The sequence below is a fragment of the Rhamphochromis sp. 'chilingali' genome, assembly GCF_963969265.1.
Source record: "Rhamphochromis sp. 'chilingali' genome assembly, chromosome: 10".
Classification (NCBI taxonomy): domain Eukaryota; kingdom Metazoa; phylum Chordata; class Actinopteri; order Cichliformes; family Cichlidae; genus Rhamphochromis; species Rhamphochromis sp. 'chilingali'.
Window position 1 is genome coordinate 25645563 of NC_137937.1, and position 20241 is coordinate 25665803.

Sequence of the window (20241 nt, forward strand, 5' to 3'; positions counted from 1 at the left end):
TTGTTTCTGAGAAAAATCAGATCCACACATGAGGATATTTGCTTTAGATTTCGATAGAACAGTGGCAGTGTAATGTCCTCGTAAGTGGATATCAGGCCCTTGTAGAGCAAAATTTAGTATTCTGGTCTAGACAACCCAAAATGTGATATCCACATATGTGGACCCAGGTCCTAGGAGATTAAACTAGACATATGTGATATTCAGTGTAGGGTAAGTTACTTTAAAATAGTAACTTAGTTACATTACTAGTTACTTCTCTCAAAAGTAACTCAGTTACTTCAAGTTACTCGTTACTTTCAAAGTAACTAGTTACTAGGGAAAGTAACTTTGGTTTTACTCAGAATTCTCTTGTTAATGTGTTGCTTCCATAACTTTGCCAGTCTTCTAGCTTGCTTACGTGCCACAAGTGCACTGTGCCACCTACCAATAGAAAGGAAAAGATAATGTGCATATTTCCACGAGAGAAATCCCACGCCTGGACAGTCATTGACTGCTGCCATGATTCTAGCCTACGTCACAGCGTCATGTGCACCTTTTACATCCAACACAAAAACTGCAGTCGTGGTGCTTTCGATTGTACTCAGAACTCGGAAATTCTGCCTTCTGAATAGGAAGATGTAGGCAACACCAGACTGCAGATGAGCTGCATACAGGGCTGGACTGGGACAAAAAAAATCGTCCCGGGCATTTTGACTAGACAGTGGCCCACCATTATAGGAAAAATCATAAAGCCTTTGAATGAAAATAAACACTGTTGTGACAGTGATGTACACTGTTTTGATGGTATATATGCATCAATCTATCAATCGTTTGTTGTAAGATTCAGATAATTATTTTTTAAAAGAGAGACATTTTAAATGAGAATAAGAAAGAAAAGTATTTCTTTGTGCCCCCCTCTCCCTGTTAATGCCCTACATGGACCCCTGGCAACACTTTGCTAGACCCGCCCCTGCACAGTTACCAGCTGTCAGCTACTTAGAAAAGGATCCTGGTGTTATTTGTCTCTCGGAAACAGTTCATAATTTCAACTCATTCATGTCACCTAAAAGATAAACCTGTTTCTCCATCACCTGTTCAGCTCTGATGATTCAGTAAGGACATCTCCTGGTTTCATCTTCATGTTTCCCTCTCATCACACATCCAAACCGACATCATGACCAGCAGGTTTACAGCTGTGGCTCCAGCAAACATCAGCTGATACTAGAAATTACCGTAATTGTCGGGCTATAAGCCGCTACTTTTTGCATAAGCTTTGAACCCTGCGGCTTTTAGTCAGGTGTGGCTTTTCTATGGATTGTCCATGATTTTTGTCATATCGTAAGACGATTTGTTTTATTTGTTCCGCTATTGTACGGCACTACGTTGCCTGGCAGAAGGGCATGTGATCGGACACACATCGGGGTTCAAGAGTAGTATGTTGGTCACATGTCCATCCGCCAGGCAACATAGTGCCGTACAAGTAGCGCGAAAAACAAACTTCAAAGTAGCGCTACACGTTCAGCGGGAGGCGTGGATGACAAGCGGCCATAAACTTGCGAAAGGCAAGTTGTGCTCAACTCCACCGGTGGATTCTGACAGCGTGGAAAAGTGTGAAAACATCCATGATCACCAACGGATTTCAAAGGGCTGGACTGCTGCATGATGAAGAGGAGGACACCGCCACGGCCCTTCAGAGGGTGTTCGACTCTGACACTGACAACGAGGATTTCTTTGGTTTTGAAAGTGACATCCGACACTGGGGAAGATGGTGGTGAATGACTGACTTTTCTTCTTGTTAAAGCCGTGTCGCTGCACCTGAGCCTAAAAGGTAGTCCGAATCTATTTTTCTGGTGTGCTGTAGGTTATTGTTATGTACTACATTTGTTACTCATTTATGAAGCACAGTACATGTTTTGTACTTGTAATTACCGCTACTTGTACATATACCTAAAAAGTTATGCAAATATGTACCCATAACTTGTTTTTCAAAATATTAATAAAAGTGATGTCTCCAAACAGCCATCTCTTTCCTGACAATTCCCTTTGTGCATATTCTCTTACATATGATAAGTCAACATTGAAACACCTGCAGCTTTTAGTCAGGTGCGGCTAATGTATGTACAAAACAGGATTTTCCCCTGATTTTAGCTTGTGCGGCTAATATACAGGTGCGCTTTGTAGTCCGGGAAATACGGTAATATTAAATACTTTTTTTTTTTTTTTTTGTGTCCCGTTTGGATCTTTAGCCATCAGAATTGTTGTCTTAAGGCCAAGAAAGATGCCAAGCGGATTTATTTTACCAAGTGGATCATTATGGCCTTGCCATATTGGTCCATTTGATTGACCTTTATTATAATTATGAATTTTTTTTATTTTCAGTTGCTACAAACGGGACAGGACAGGGAGAAAGAAAGAGGGAGAGAAAGAAAACCAAAGGGGAGAAGAGACGGTGAGAAGGGGGGGAAGAAAGAAAAAAAAAAAAAAAACACCTGGGTCACCTGTATGGAGAAAAAAAAAGAAGAGAAAGCAAACAACAAAGAGCAACATAGTAAAAAAAAAAAAACGGCACCATCACAATAAACTAGCTAGCAGTAGTTACTAAATAACAAACGATATTGTGCAGCACGCAAGATAGACAGCGCACAATGTGCTTTGAGGCAGCAGCCAAGAAAGCTGTAGTCCGCGTCTGTGAATACCCGTGTGTACACCCGTGTGCATACCTGTGTGGATCAGCATGCTTGCATTCCAAAGGTTTCTCCATGTAACGATCTGCTAGGGAGTGTGGGGGGGCCACAGCCCCGTCCTCCAGGGTATGAAGCAGGTATGGAGGAGATCAAAACTCCAGACATCCAGAGGCCCCCAGAACACAAGAGACCAAGGAAGGCCAACAGAGGGGCAGCCGCGCCACTGTCCCAGTAAGAGCTGAGGAGAGTCCCAGATGAGGGCTCACTCAGCAGCCGCGGAGCACAAGCCAGGGGGAGTTGCAGTGACGCGCCCGTGAGCTCCGCCGGCAGCCAGCTGTGCCTGAGTGACCGAGCCCCAGGCCGAGAGGCCGGGGGCACCCCACCTCCGAAGTGGCCCGAGCGAGCCCCAGGCTCCAGGCCCCGATAAGCGGCCGTCAAGGAGTGAGCCGGTGTGTACCCGGACGCCCACCCCCACACACAAAGAACCATCAACGCACCGATACCTGAGGGAGTCCGCCACTGGCAGGGGAAGTGGTGGTGGGTGGAGATAGGCCTCCAAACCTTGGAGGGCCTGAGATGTCCCCAGAGAGGTGGCGTCTGATACCCAACCTGACATATAGACACAGACATACAGGCACACACACATACAAACATCCATTCCCACCCTCATGCTCTAATATGCACTTAATATTAATATTAAATAAATTCTTACAACAGCTGATCAAGCTTAAACGTGCTGCTGTTGTTTAGCGCGACATCCGCTGGTTTCCTCTTTCGGCGCAAAGTGAGCGATAAACAAGAGAGACGATCAGCTGATCACTGATCAGTTTTCATGATTGAAGTAGCAACAGGTGAGGGAGGGGGGAGAATGAAAGAAGAAGGGGCAGCTGTGCAGCGTAAACACAGAATAACTCCAGCTTTGTGCCTTTTCCATTGTAGCTGAATTACGGGACAAACTGTTCCTTTTCACCTCAATAAGAAACGCGTAATATTTTCTCTGAATACCAGACGGGACGATTGGCAACTCTAATAACTTATGAACAAAATAAAGTTCAACATCAGTGTCATAGCACCCACCCAGCTGTATAGAAACTCCGTCAAGCTAGCTATCACGCAGTACGGAAAAAGTCAGCATAACGAAAATAAACTCCACCTAAACTTGGTTTATATCTGACCCAGAGAGACTGCAGGTCATAACTTCTTACCTGAAGTTCAGTTCACACTTGGACCGGCGGCCGCCTCGGGTCTCTCCTCTTGCCTCCTTTTTCCTTCATCCACCTGCTGGCCTCCACCACTTGCTAATGTTACTGAATCTGTGGAAGCTCCGCGATGCCACCACACGAAGTAACGAGTAACGACCCTATCTAAATCCCAGTAACGAGTAACGCGTTCCTGATTTTGGCATAATAACTAGTTACCGTGCTCGTTACCACAATAATAACGTAGTTACTGTAACGCGTTATTTAATAACTCGTTAGTCCCAACACTGGTGATATTACACTTAAATTTGTTCGCAGGGTAATACAGAACATGAAGCAAAACACACTGATAAAGAAAAACTGTTTTTTAAGGCAACACGATTAAAAAAAACAAACATCAAATACCTCCTTCGGTAGCGGTAATAACAATAATACAAATATTTGTTGTTTTCCATGCATGTGAGAAGCCTACAACCACTTAAGAGAAAAAGTTCCTTGTAAATACTCAACTTTGGTCTGGGTGATTTGTTATTCTGTGCGCTTCCTCAATTAATGACATTTTACAAAGTTTTAAACAGAAAAAGTTGCTGACTGCATCTTTCCCCTCTTAGTGCCATCTTACAAATGCAGAAGTTGGTCTTTTAGTGCATACCAGATGGCACACCAGATTTCAGACAGGATGTCTCATATCACTGTTTGACCAAGCTTGTCACTCAAAGCCCTGGTTCAAAGATTCCTCTAATTCATGGCCTTCTGCTTAGAGCACTAAAAAGAAATGTTTTTCTGATCCTGCTAGTAGGGCTGGGCCATATCATACCGTTCGTGGTAATACCGGTATAATGTTAGGCAATGATAGGAAAAAGAAATATCGCGATAGAATATGGGTAAGACACGCATGCGCAGTGCCTTTGTTTTCATACGCACATGGCAGAAAAAGCCTGGCGGCGACGAAGAATGAGAGAGGCGAAAGTGGATCGTTGAATGAAACAGATGAACCAGAATTGGTTTGTAAAAATGCTGCAACTTCAGTGGTGTGGAACTGGTTTGGCTTTCGTCCGTCAGATACACACCAAAGCACAATTTTTGGTAGAGCATGTTAGCGGGCCATTGTTATTACTGTTTTCTTCGGAGTTGCTCTTCAAATCCTTTGATTTTCTGAAAAATCACACAATAATGATTTAAATGTTGAGTCTCATGCCTGTTTAAGCTACACATTTTCTAGTATGCACCTGTATGACAGAATGCTGAGGAACTCTTACATTAGGCCCTTTAGTACAGTACTAATTACGATATTGCCGTTCGTGCTGCCTCACTAGGTGAGGAAATTACTGCAATCAAGGAATAATCTGCTCTCGAAGTCAAGAGGCCATGCCCTAATGAAAAGTAGAGAGAGATGTGTACATTTGTGTATGTGGTGTTTTTATCTTTGTTTTTATTTTTTCTTTACAGCGATTATTCTACTCATGTCTCAACTCTGTTCTGCCTGATGTTGTTTGGTTTCTTTTATGTTCTTTATTGTAGTAGTTTTCTAATTTGTCAGTGCAATGTATACGTCCTGGTACTGGGGACATAGCTATTAGTAATGAATGCACCGAGGGGTTTCCAAAGCACTCCTTTTTTCTGTTTTCTTTTTTTTAATAAACTGAGCTCATGGACATATAGCTTTGAGCACAAGTTTAATGCATTAGTGATGTAAAGTCACAGTTTCCCACTGAGAGGCTTACAGATAAACAATGAGATATGCCTGTCATGTCTTTCTTATAAGATTTAATGATGCACTATAAACATGACTATTAGTAAGCCTAAGGGCATAATGATAATCAACATCCAAGGCCTTAGGAATTGATGCCCTATACATCATATCACCGTATTCCTAAACAGAGAGACAGCTTCAGCTGTTTTCGTTTTTTGTTTTTTTTTTCTCCTGCAAACGATAGGAAAGTTTCATTTCTGTCTTAATTTCTTAACTAGATTGCCTGTGTGATGTTTGAATGTACATACAGCCATCATAATATTGAAACTCTGTTTTTTCCAATCATGCCACCAAAACAGCTTTTCCTTTTAAGGCATGGATACAGAATTTCTAGCTGTGTTGTCTGGTGGCTGGCACAAGAACTTTGGCAGTGAAGTCTTAGGGACTTGTTTTAGGGGCTTGAGTCTTCATGGATTGATTGGCGTTCCAGTGCACGAGTGGATACTCGCCTTGCTTGGGATCTCTTGGGAGGCAGAGTTATAATGCCTTAGGCTCTTTGTTTTGTTCCTCCAGCCCTTCTTGGCTAGCTTTTGCAATGTGGCAGGGCATCATGCCTTGCTGTGGACAGCTGCTGCTGTCAGGCGGTGGGTGTTCAGTGGTGAGGTGAGTGGTCAAATTATGTGTCTGTGAAGGTTCTCAGTCATCCAGGTCATCGTAGTCAAAGGAGCTTGCAAAGAAAAGCGTCTGGACTTAAACCTCTTTCAAACCATCAAAGGACAGATGGTTTTGAAAGAGGAGTGAAAGAAGCCATCTATGTCCACCGTGAGCGACCATCTTTGAACAGAGGCGGGGGTTTATGACACCAACTCTCTGCCATCTATAATCCAGTTTTGAGATCCCTTCCCAGACGCCTTAACGCCCACTCACATCCTGGGCCATCTGACCTCAGGAATTCGCATGATAAGGTGGGGCCAGGTTTCACAATGAACACACCCGAAACTCTGGCTGATTGGGACCCACGCCCAGTTTCCCACCTTGGCTCAGGCGATTAGAGGATCATCAGGGGGTCCTTTTGTCCCTCTGTGGGGTCACTCCCACTAGGTTTATATCTGGGACTCTCCACCATTTGACCTTAGAACTGAAGAAGCTTCTCGGATGAGAGGTGAAACATCTTCAAGCAACTTAAAGAAGCCCAGACGCTTTTCTTTGCAAGCTCCTTTGACTGGTCAAATTATGGTTATTTTCCAACACCATACCCTCACTCTATAAGGTATGGTATAAAGTTCACAAAGGTCAAATGCAGTTTGTGAAACTACATGGGTACACAATCCTGCTTCCAGCTGGATTTTGTAGTATGCACACTAGCATGCTTTTCTGTTCATGCATGATCTAATACATACTTGGAGAGAACTGCTGAAGTTTATAAAGAAAAAGAATAAATTCTTTATATTGTCGCTAACTGTGTGTCTGTTTTAAAATGTAGGCAATTAGCTGCTTACAGTGAGAGCTCAGTTTTTATACTTCATTTTAAAAGTGTAACTAATGATGTCCATTACCCAAGCCTCAGGTTTAATTTTCCATAAGAATCTCCTACATTAAATTATGTAGATGTGTTGGGTATTGCATAGTTTGTTGTAGTCTTTGTTTATTAGTGAATGCTAGATATATATATTGAAACACTTGTAATGAAATGTTATTTGTAAAACTAATATAGCCTGCCATTACAGCTGCTGTTGTGGATTGCCACAACCTTCACAGCCATCCTGCAGACATGTACAGCAACTTTAATAACTGCTGCCATTTATTTAGACTCTTTCTTTCCTGTCAGTCTTTGCAAACTAACTTAAATAATTTCTTCCTTTAAATTTTCAACATGTCTAAAAGTACCACCTCGGTACAAGACTGTTCAAAGAAGTCTTATCATTAATTAACGCTAAAATGTTAAATATGATTGATGTATCTCTATCACTGGATAAGGTACCACAAGCTTTTAAGGTGGCTGCAATTAAACCACAGCTTAAAAAGCCGTTACTTGATCCAGCTGTTTTTCCTCATTATAGACCAATCTTCAGGCGTCCTCCTATTTCAAAAAATTTTGAAACTGCTAATTGATCATTTGCAGAGGAACAGAAGTTTCAGTCAGGTTTTAGCATTTCACTGAAACAGCACTAGTGAAGATTACCAATGACCTTATGGCCTCTGACAGTGGACTCATCTCTATGCTTGTCATGTTCGACCCCAGCGCAGCATTTAATATCTTTTCTCTGTCCCCTAGCCCCCAACCGGTCACAGCAGATGGCTGTCCCTCCTTGAACCTGGTTGTGCCGGAGGTTTCTTCCTGTTAAAAAGGGAGTTTCTCCTTCCCACTATTACAAAGTGCTTGCTCATAGGGGTCATCTGGTTCTTGGGGTTTTTTTCTCCAAAATACTGTAGAGTTCTTACCTTAGTGCCTAAAGTCCCTTGATGCGACTCAGGCTCGATATATGGAATTATATACATAAACCTGAAAGGAACTGCACTGTGTGTGATGAATGTCTGTATCATTTAGAATACCTATATAAATTGAAATTACATTCATATTATTTATATTAAGAAGTTATGCGTTGATCCTGAGGGGTTCTTTAGATTAGGTCTGCCAGGCTCCCTGATTAAGATATAATAAGGCTGTAGAGAACCCTTTTTAAATGGTCAGAAGCAGTAGTCAAGCAATGAGTGTTAAAATCCCCCAAGACTCAGATTTCAGCCATACATGTCTTCAGTCATTTTTCTGATATTATGTATTAAACGTCATTGCAAATGCTTACTGGATGACTAAATGTAAAGTGCTTAATGGCTCTGACGCTTTTCCGTAAAGGCTGCTGTCTGTAGTTGTCTATAGTTTGTTACCTTTGGAGAGCATTATAGCATTGGCCATATATGATCTTTTTTTTTGTTTTTGTAAGTAATGCAGATTCTTTGTCTGAGGTTTTCATTAGCTTAGCAATACTGTATGCTAAAGTAGTAGAAAGCAATGCGGTCTCAAAGGTTTTTTTTTTTTTTTTTTTTTTTTTTTTGGGCAACGCATGACTGAAAATGCCTTATTAGCATAAATTCATCTGTATTTTTGAGCGAGACGTAAACAAGCAATTGGTCAGGAAATTTCTCCTATTTACTAGTCTAAAGATTTGATTAAAGTCGGTCTAAATTTTAAACAGTTAACCCCCTTAAAGCTGAAAATTTGCACTTCAATCACTTCTTGATTATTTCATTTAAACTCTTCTGTGGTGGTACACAGAAAAATTACAAAAAATCAATCTTTGTCATTGTAAGTGGTGGGAGACAGAGTCTGCAGGCAACACAAAAACACCCAACTGACTAAAAGCAAGGTACTGATCACTTCTAAACGGAGCTGTGGGAGTCCAGTGGTGCAAGTGCAGTCAGTATCGTTTAATACAAGTCAAGATAAAATGCCATTGGTGCAATGAAAGGGACAGTCTGCTTCTGCTCAGCTGCAAGGTTGGTGAGATCAGGATGTCTATAGCCATTATTATACTGACTGAGTTGACTTTATATCACCAAGCAATACTTTTTTCCCCCTCACACTTAAATTTCTTCTGTAAATAAGAGCTAACCTGATCATTAGATCTGGACACTCTATTTATGAATGTTTTGTTCCCATACTTGGATACACAAAATTCTCAAATTATGCAAAATTTATTTTTAATTAGTTATTTTAACCTTCTTTTTTTTTTACTTTTTTCTTCAGTATCATCTACTGTGCCATTTGTTCCTGTCCTGGATTTATTTAGGGCTTTTGGGACTAGTGGACATTTCCTGCACATGTTTGTGTTTTATATGCATCAAAACACACTTATGAGACAGAAAGATTGTACTGGAGGTTTTCACAGGAAGAATAAATGTGCTACTGCAAACACAAGGACTGGCTGCTCCGATGCTAAGAGACTCCCCTCCAGCCACTGTATGTTTATGCTTTAAGAGCATAAAAAGCCTGTAGTGGGCTTTAAAATGTTGGAATTGAATTGCTCTCGAGCTGAATGTGAATAACGACACATATGAGTTTGTGTTAGTCATCGTCAAGCTGAAATTATGCTTTAAAAATTCACATCGAATTGGAATGTCTGTGGAAAGAAGATTTTAGTGCTACATCTTTTACATTTAAAATGTGGAATTAACATGTCTATGTTTACATGTTCTATGTATGTTTATTTATCCCCGCCCAATAACTTAAGATATATGCTTGCGTGTATAAGTATGTAGGTGTCCTTTAATCAGGACAGTGTATGTGGGGACAACAGTCAATAGCTGATATCTGCAGCAGTTGGAGTAGAGGTAATAGGATTAGTGTCAGACTCGGATATTCAGCAGGCCCATTCCCACCAAGCCAGCGTAGCTCTGCCAACAAAACATGCACACATATAGACCCCCTCTCTTGCATAATATCCATTAGCCACACTCTTATATATGCTTCCATAATTACTGGCATAGGAGCAATTCTTTGCTATCCTTATTCTTTGATGTTCATAATCAGTCTCAACTTCAATCTGATGTGACGCCTTGCATTAGGGCAATGCCCCATTATCCTGCACTTTTACTGGAAAAAAAAATCCCATGAAAAGAGCAAATTCAACAATTAATCTTTACGTGATTTTGTCTTTCCGTGCTTATAAGCATCATACTTTCTAAGTGGGATTTACTTAAACCACAATGCCTATGATTATTGTATTGAAGGACCATCATTCATGGCAGCATTTTTTTTTATCAGCAGTGAAGGTTTTTGACACATCATGATTATGCTACACTTTATAGAATGATTTTAATCTCGAGTTTGGTCTTTTAATGTAAACTGGATCATCTTTTTTTTTTTTTTTTAAACTGTCTATTCAGATTGATGGTGTTTTCCATGAGCTCACCCACTGGTTTTAAGTAACTATAGAATGAAAAATATCTTTTGCAGCACATAAGAAAATATGCCTGTGATAAATTGGGGACTTTTTTTGTATATAGATTCGATCATATACAAGTATGATAATAATAATAATAATAATAATAATGGATACTTTATTGATCCCCATGGGGAAATTACTTGTTTTTCTCTGCATTTGACCCATTCACTCTGTGAAGCAGTGGGCAGCCCACTAAGCAGGCGCCCGGGGAGCAGTGTGTAGGGACGGTACCTTGCTCAGGGGTACCTCAGGGTAGCCGTTAAGTGGATTCGAACCGCCGACCTTCCGATCATGGGGCGACCACTTTACCTACTGAGCTATCCCTGCCCAAGTATGCAGATATTATTCACAGATACTAAAATGTATGGCTTAAAACTTTTAAGCTGCCAAGTTGTGAATAATTTACTACAAGTGGTTGGCATTGTTTGCACCGTATGCCTAATGCAACACATATTGTTTGACACAGACAAGCCCAGTGATAGGTCTGTTCATCCAGAGACACTGATGAACGTAAACAAAAAAAGAGACAAAAGTATTTTGCATGTAACATATGTCACGTTTCAATTTAATTCAATTTAATTTATATTTCCAAATTTAAAACAAGTTGCCTCAAGGTGCTTTAAATTGTAAGATAACGATGTTACAATAATACAAAAAAACTCAGAGAAAACCCCAATAATCATATGACACCCTTTGAGCAAGCTTTTTTTGGCAATTGGTGGGAATGTAAACTCTTTTAATAACAACAAACCTCCAGCAGAACCAGGCTCAGGAAGTGGAGCCCATCTGCTGCGACCAGTTCAGGTGAGAGAACGAAGACAGGATAACGACGCGCTATTGAAGAGAGCCAGAGATTAATATCAACTAATGATTATAAGAAAAGTTGCGCGTGAACACACAGTGAGTTAAAAACTTATGTCTTGTCACATAAAGTACTGTATATAAGCAGGAAAGTACTAAATCATTTGATATCTGCTGCAACATTTGATTGGTAGTGTCAGAATTTGGAGTAAACAGTGTACCTGTAAAAGCATGGATCTATCCTTACTTGTGTTAATGGTTCAGGCTGGTGCTGGTAGTTTAATGGTGTGGGGAATATTTTGTTGGCACACTTTTGGGCCAGTTGAGTGTCTCATAAATTCCTTTATGGACCAAAATGTAGCCATCTTCTCAAAGTGGTTTCTTGAACACAGTGAGTTCACTATACTGAAACGGACAACAAAGTTGCCAGATCTCAATCCAGCAGAGCATCTTTGCATTGTGGTGGAATGGGAGATTCTCATCATCAGTGTCCAACCAACAAATCTGCAACAAGCATAAGATGCCATCATGTCAGAATCGTTGCGGAGAAGCATCTTATTTAATCAATGCCACCAAAAGTTAGGGTGGTCCAATGTGTCAGGTATGGAAAGCCCTTTTCCCAGTAAAAAAAACACTCTGTTCCAACTAAAGAACAGCTGCATACAATAACATTAAGTAGCCCTCTGTTCTGTTTAGGTAAGCCACTTTACACCTAGAAGTGGGGTGACATGATCAAATAATTTCATGTTCCAAACTCTCTCAGGTGTGCTGAGGCTATATTCTTCTCCAGCCTGCTGGCGCAGATTAGCTTATTTCCCAGACAAAGGTGTATGAATAACTTCCAAGCAAATATTGAGTAGAGGCTAAATTACATGTTTTTGGCATGGATTTGTGAAACTGTGCCACCTTGAAAACAGTTGTTCGTGTGACAACACTGGTTGCAGAAAAAAGATGCAAGCAAAAAGGTGTTTGGCAACCTCTCTAAGTAATGTCAGAACAGATGGAACAAATGTAGGCTTTTTATTGGGTATTTTGCATGAGGTAAAAGCGGACTGCCGTGGGTGCTTAGGATCATTATTATTATCATTATCGTCATAATTACAGTTTTTTCCTTCAGAGCGTATCTCGCCTACTTCTCTATTCTTTCTCCTTCTTTTTTTCCCCTCTATATCTTCTCACTAGACATCTACCAAACCTTTTCCACTTCCTTCACATCTCATTTGTCTCTTCTATTCATCCTCCCTCTCATTTATCTTCTTCTGTGGCATGGCGACCATTGCTTCTTTATCAGTGAGCTGCAGCAGGAAGCATGTCACTCTCCCTCTGTCCTTTTCTCTCATCATTATTCCTTTTCTTTTCCCCTCAAACTTTACTGGTTTCATATTTCTTTCCTACTTTTTATGTCGTGGAGGGATTTTTGTTGTTGGGGTTTTTCTTTTGTTTGTTTTTGGCTTGTGCGCAAGGTTACCTAATATTAATACAGATGCATATTTTTTTTCTTTCAGTTCATCCTTTCAGTCAGTTTTACTTGTAGTTGTTTTTACTATACCTATTGTTTTGGCAAACCATGTTTACTTTTTTGGTTATTGCACTTGCACTTCTTACTCTATCATTTTCTTACTTTATCTTTTCCCCACTTATCCAGAGCCCCCAATTACTTTGCCGTTTTATCTTCTTCACAGTACAAACTCCAAAATTGAAACCTTGCCTCAAATGACCTGAACCAATCATATTTCACATAGTTCACTCCCATCAAGCAACTGAACAAATGACATAAATGAGAAATGCTTCCAGTTTACAAAATCACCTTCATTATGCAGTATTTGTGTCCTGATGGGATTGTTTTTGTCTTCCCTTCTGTTTATTAACAGAATGGCTGAAATTGCCATGCTAAGGTTTATACACCAGATTTGGACTACCTGCCAAGAGAAAAATAATGAAATAATGAATAGAGAAATAATGTTGCTTATGAAAAATGCATTTAATCCTCAATGTTTGGGGAAGCACATTAATGTAATCACTTTACATTTGTCTAACGTATTACTGCTCCTAAATTCAGCACTCAAAATGCAAATGTTAATCAAATATGTGTCACTTGCAGTGCATGAGTTAAATGATCTCTATATTGAAAGTCATACAATGTGGTTTTGTGTCTTTGTTTTGTTTCTTGCTTTTTATGCAAGATGGTGTAAAAATCACCTAACTTTGATTAACACAGAAAGCTGTATAGAAATGGCAAAGTATCTACAAATCAGGAAGTGCAAAGATCTCCATATGTCATTAGGAAACTGCTTTGTGCTGATGTGTGTGAAAATGTAAGTTTTAAAGGTAGAATTATCAATCTAAGTGTGTGACAGCGCACCTCTCGGAGTAGTGCAAAAGTCTAAAACGTGTCCAATGGATTACTCACTTTGAACCAAATAAATACTGTATTATTTTTGCTTTTAAGTGTTATGCATAATACATTATAACCCAAACACTGATAATGCATGACAGAAAATTTACATGCAGAAAAAATAAGAGAATATAAGTTTACTTTTTTTTAATGTATATGATGGTATTTGTTTAAGACGGCGATGCCATTAAAACCTGAGTTGACAATAGCTTCTCTTAAACAGCATGATGCTTTGAGTCAAATTTGACCACTTGAGAGCAGCTTACATGTCTAGTTAGAGATTCTAAAGGCGATGAGCTGGCGAGGCTGCAGATGATGTGTTGTAAATTAGCTGATGAAATTAACATTTGCCCGCAGTGTAATCCACTAAGCCCGGTGCTGTCAGCATCTCCTTACACAATACAGTTCTTAGTTTACACTTCAATACATCATGCAGGCCCACAGTTCATTACATCACACAGAAGTCGGTGTATGTGCTCACACACTCGCGCTCCTGCGGGGTATTTGTGTGTTTGCAGTTAGACATGAGGCACCACGGGATGTGAGATAAAAGCTGGAAAAGTACAGGTTATTGCATCATTAACTCCAGTTAGCATTTGTCTGCCTGACTTAGTTTCCTTTCATATCCTCTGCTACAGTACAAATGTGTTTTTCGACTGAATAGAGTAGTCTGTTGTAGTAAACTGTAAGAGTGGAAATAGGAGAGCAGGTCTGAGAGATCAGAAAGTTGAGGATCTAAAAAAAAAAGGCTTACTATTGTGAAATCTGTGAGATTATTATCTTTGCAATATGTCCTTGCTAATCCCAGTCCCGAAACCAATATTGGCAATCATTGTACTAATACCATTTGTCTTTGTGTGAGCCTGTCATTCAGAGAGCTTTAAGGATCTTGGTCCCTGGTACACATGATGTTGTGTGAATTAAGTGTGTTTAAAGTCCCTCATTGGCCAATTTTAAATAACACTGATGGTTTTATAGAAATAACTGAGAACCGTTTGCTTTGGAAAAGGACAACAGTAGTCTCGGGATTACTTTAGAGATGAGGGCTTTTACAGCCCCTGTCATTTCAGCTGTCTCTCTTCAACTCTCTCATGTTTCCCACTCATCTCTTTTCTCTGTCCTGAACAATGAGGTAGAGCTATGATTGCCCACTCTTGCATCCCACGTCATCTTGTTTTTATCACTCGCTGCCTTTATGGGGTTCTTTGAACCACATTACTTAGCCAGTTCCTGGTACTTAATTCCCATGCATGACGATTCTTTCCCTCTTTTGTCATATTTGTCTCCTCGTTCCCTTATCACATTTCATTCCTTTGTACCCATCACATCTACACCTTTTGTTGCCTCGTGTCACCGTTATTTTTTTTCCTCTTCTCTTGTCTTCTCATCTCCGCCCTTGTTTTTCCCCCTGTGTTGACAATGGGTCGTGCATACTGTTTATACTGATAGTGGCAACATTGTAAACTGCTTTTGATCAGTGTTGCTATGTGCACAGTCTCAACACAGCATGTCCTAAATACAGTCCATTGCTCTATCTCAGAACTTTATTTTTTGGGGTACAGAAACATTTACACCTCAGTATTACCAGGTTGGCCCCCCATTTTCCTTAAGAACGGCTTTGTTTCGTTTGTGGGACATATTCAACAAGGTGCTATTCCTGCGCATCCACAATTTGATTTACTGTTTCTCCAAAGCCCAAATGTGCTTTATTGGATGGGAGACATGGTGATTGTGATGAATTCATTGTGAAACCAGCTTAAGAGGAGTTTTGTCAGGGATGTGTTATCCTGCTTGAAGCAACCATCAGAAGATGGATACACTGCGGTCATAAAGAGATGATGATCGCAGCATAATAGAGGTTAGTTGTGGCATTTTAACAATGTTCACTTGGTTGAAAGGGGTCCGAAGTGTTCCAGGAAAATACCCCGCCCCCCACCTCACTATTCCACCACCAGCAACAGCCTGAACTGCTGATACCAGGCAGGAAGGACCCATGAGTTCATGTTGTTTATGCCAAATTTCTGTTACAACAGAAAATGACTATTCTTCTGCTCATATCACTTGTGTTACTTCCTCTTTGTGCTGGATGCGGGAAAGGGGTTTCTCTGTATCTCTCTTTTTCCATTCATCAGAGGCATCGTCTGTTCTCCAATTTTGGTGAGCCTTTGCAAATTTTATCCTCAGTTTCCTGTTCTTCTCTGACAGGAATAGGAGTGTCACCTTGTGTAGTCTCCTGTTGCTGTAGCTGATCTGCTTCAAGGGTCAGTGTGTTGTAGGTTCAGAGTTGTTCTTCTGCACACCTTGGTTATATCGAGTGGTTATTATAAATCTAGTAGATCAGCAATTTCCAAATAACTCAGACCAGCTTGTTTGGCACCAACAACCATACAAAGTCACTTAAGTTAACTTTCTTACACATTCTGATGCTTGGTTTGAACTTCAACCATACAATCAAGACCATATCTACATAAATCCATAAGGTTGCTGCCATGTGATTGGGTGATTATATACTTGGGTTGATTAGCAGTTGAACAGGGTTAACTAATGAAGTACCTTGGCGAGTGTACATTCTGTTTATTTTCTTAATTCTATTCACTTATCAATTTCTCTTTAATCTTTATTAATAATAAAAATTTAATAATAATTATAATATTAATAATTTACACTACTTCAGCAAACTTTCATCCACACCCTATCATATGCAAAGACTTGAATTGTTTTTCTGGCATTTTTCTAAAAAGCTCATTTAGTATATATGAAGTGTGCAGTCCTGATAAGGGGCTACATTGCTGCTGAAATATTGTAATCTCTACATACAGACTTAATTGCTTCTATTCCTGTTTAACCCAAACTAATCTGATATTTACTGAGACATATGAAGAATTGCATTAATAATGTTTTCCCTAGTTTGATCATAGTAGATGCTTAAGAGGACCATGGTGATTAAAAATGTATTCAAGTGCCATGATATGTGGCTTCTGACGCACACACCCATACACACAAAAAAGACCTTAAAGATGTTGTGGTATACAGAGAGAAGGTAATTATGCAGCTCAGATGAAAGCTTTTCCATTAAGCCACTCTGCAACATCCACTCTTTACTAGTTTGATAGCATTGTAATGACGAAGACCAAATTAGTATGACAAGTATTGTTTCCAGTGATTGGCTAGAGACTAAGATTTGCCACTGCAATATTGTGCTTCTCTAAGGACCCAGAGTTGTTTTTCAGTTGTGGGCTGATGTGATTAAGAGTGAACACGCTCGCCAAAATGTCAAATTTGTGCTAGGTGATAAAGGAGATCACAAGGAGAGTTTTTTTTTTTTTTTTTGAAATTCAAGATACTCACCTGCTTTGAAGCAACAATGATAATTAATCTGTGGGGAAATCATAGCAAAAAAAAAAAGAGCCAGAATACGTGGAAATGTTACAAACGGTGATATAGTAAGGTACCCACACTGATTAAAAACATATAAGGGTGACTAAAATTGTCTTTATACATTTTATTAGACGCACACAAAAAGAAATCTTCAAAACTTGACTGCATGCGTGGAAGTTTTGTTTGTGCAGTGGTGTTAACAGAACTTGTATACCTCTCTAATTTATTTGCAGACCGAGTCCCGGCTTTCAGGCTTTTGCCATCTGTTGTGTTTGCCTCTGCTTCATTTCACAGAAAATAAATGACAGTGTGCAGGTTTACAGAGATGTGTTAGCTGTAGTCCACCATTCAAGTCTTCTGTGCTTGTTTTTGTTTTTTTGTTTTTTTTTACACTGTTGTCAATTATTATTTTTCCAGCGCTTTCTTCGGCATAAGATGAATGACAGTGACTGTGAATACTGAATTATTTTTCCTTGTGTACGTTTTCTGTTAGTTATATATGTCAGAGTCGCCACACGTAAAAGGTTTCTGTTGTATTTTCCTCCTTTTTTGTAAAAAAATCCACAGTGCATTTTCAGTGAAAGTCCTTTACACACCTACTTACACACATTGCAACACATAGCAGGCATTAATAAAATTAAGAGTAATTAGTGGATTTGCCTTTTTTGTCAGGCAGGTCATTTTATGGATTATGTTGATATTCTTTCTTTAAGTGAATCAAGATTACACTTTCTTTTCTAATTAAGATACGCTTTCCTTATTCTCTAGGTGTAGTATCTCTCTGTAGTCATGAATTTTTGTGTTTCATCCTGTTTTGTTCCTGTCACATACTTTGTATATATTGCTCTGTATCTCTCCACTATTTATAGTGTGCAATACCAATAATCCTGCGTCGTAAAAAGGAAATGTGTAGTTGTCCTTCAGAGTGCTAAGTATTCATCTAAACCATTAAAAATTCTGAAAGCCGGAGTAAAAGCTTCTATACCGAGACAGTAACCAAAAATAATAGCCTGGTGTAGGGCAGCATCTCTTCCAAAAGTTATTAGATCATGGAAATGAAATCGAGTCTGAGAGGAAAAAATCAAAAATCCAGATCTGAGTTTGTACCAGAACATTAATCCTCCCTTCAGTTCAAAATTGGATATTTACTTACTGTATCTTGAACAGCCTCTGAAATGAATGTATGGGAACTGTTAAGACCTACATTACAACCATGAGCAGCTGGTTTGCTGGTGTTTTTGTTTTCTCCCAAAGCGCTGCCTAACAGACCCTTTCTCAGGTGGGATCACTAATTTTTCCACTCTCCATTTTCTTTGTCCTCCTGCAGTTGGCCCTGGAGGATCCGGTGCACAGCGTTTCTCTCCAGCAGTTTGTCTATGAAAAGCTGAAGGCGCAGCAGGCCCTGATGGGGGACCAGGGCTTTGGAGTCCTGATGGAAACTGTGGACACGGAGCTCGTCAGGCAGCTCCAGGAGTTCCTCCAAGGCCTCTAAATCACATCTAAAGTCTTCACTACCTTACAGAAACGTCCTTGCCTAATGCTACCCTCTGACCCCATTTTTGAAAATGTACTGGAAAGGCTAACAATCTGCCTGACATGTGGACTCCTAATTCAAACCTCCCCAACCTCTGCCCATGCTATGCCTTATCTATATTCAAAACCTAGCCTAGTCAACTGTCCTCAGCTAACACCCCATGCCCCCACCGACCCCCGCCGCCCTCTCTATTATCTTATTTCTTGTCCTTCCCTTTTTTATAAAGACTGGGTTTATGTGGGTCAGAGTATCTTCACGTTTTTAAAACACCTACATGACAACATCAACGCACTAGAGCTTCCACTCAATACTTATATTTTTCCTCACTTTTTTTGGTTTTGCTGTGAAATAGGTAGAAAATTGAAAAAGTTAAATTAATGTTGTGACGGTTGGGGAGTATGGGGGTGGGGGAAGAATCATCTGCAGTGCCAGAACAGGAGCCTCGGACTATTTTCTATGGAAAAACATACAGATTGTAGCAGAAAAGGGGATAAATCAAACCTGAAGGACCTGAAGCAGTGTTTACAGAATCTATTCTTAAAAGAGAAAAAAATGAAATGTAATTTTGTATGTATGTAAAGTATGGATGATATTCTGCCTGACATTATTTGTAGTTTGTTTTTACATCATGTTAATTTCTCTACAGCTATTTTTTTTTAATAATAATTTTGTCATAACCTGAGGTCAAATTGAAGTAACTACTGAGAGAACTAAAGTGTTTTTTTGGTTTTCTTTGTATGGTGGCTTAGAATTTTGTTTTTTGTTTTTTGATTGCAGAATGGGGGCTTTTTAAATGGTTGATTTGTAAAAGTGCTGAACTATGTTTATATATACATACCGCTGCTAATTGATGGTGTGTTGGAGCACTTTAATAACCAAAATGGTCACATCTTTTTCATTCTTTTCACGTCAGTATACTTAAACACAATTGTAGAAGACCTCAGAGTAGTGCGACAGGATTGTGCATACTAGGCTGAAGTTGCATTAGGCGCATTGAGAGCCTTATCTTGATTTGGTGCCACATCTTCATTTTGACTTATTCCAAATGTGACATGCTGTTAGGTTTCGTCCTCACTTTAATTTGGAAGAATTTAATTCTGGCCTGTGCGGCTGTTATCAAGTGGCTTTCAGAGCCATTGAAAAGAATCACAATGCATCACTGGTGGAAAAGAAGTTAGCTGTCCTGCAGTCTTTTTATTTTTGTTTCTGAATTGGCCTGTAATTGGCGTGACAGTTTGATATATTTGATTTGAGAGGAGTCATTTGTTTTTGTGTTCTATCTTAAAATGCTTAATAAATAGGAACGAACCTATTTGATAAAGAAAAGTAATAAATTACTGAATATTGGCACTTAAGTATTTAATAGTTGCATTTTTACACACACAGTAGGAAACATTGTCTAAACTATGTCGCAATTTTAGACTCATTTACATAAGTTTTTTTTTATGGTTTAACAATTTGTTTTCTTTTTTCATCGTGGTGCGTGTTAACCTTCTCGAGAAAGCGATGGCCCTGACATTAGCTCCTTTGACACTGTGATAAGAGTTGAGTAGCAGTCAGAATTACAGCCTTATGCTTTCAGCCTTACCTGCCCGTGAAACACAAGACCTTTTTACTATTATGTTGACTACTTAA

At 39.6% G+C, this 20241-nt stretch overlaps 1 protein-coding gene across 1 annotated transcript in view; it reads left to right on the plus strand.

The window, feature by feature from the left end:
- ipo11 (importin 11) overlaps window positions 1-19953 on the plus strand; it is a 128014-nt gene extending 108061 nt beyond the window's left edge. The window contains exon 30 of the mRNA XM_080893946.1: window positions 18400-19953. Coding sequence (XP_080750072.1) covers window positions 18400-18564 — 165 coding nt within the window. The 3' untranslated portion in view covers window positions 18565-19953. The remainder of the gene's footprint in view (window positions 1-18399) is intronic.
- The last annotated feature ends 288 nt before the right edge of the window (window positions 19954-20241 follow it).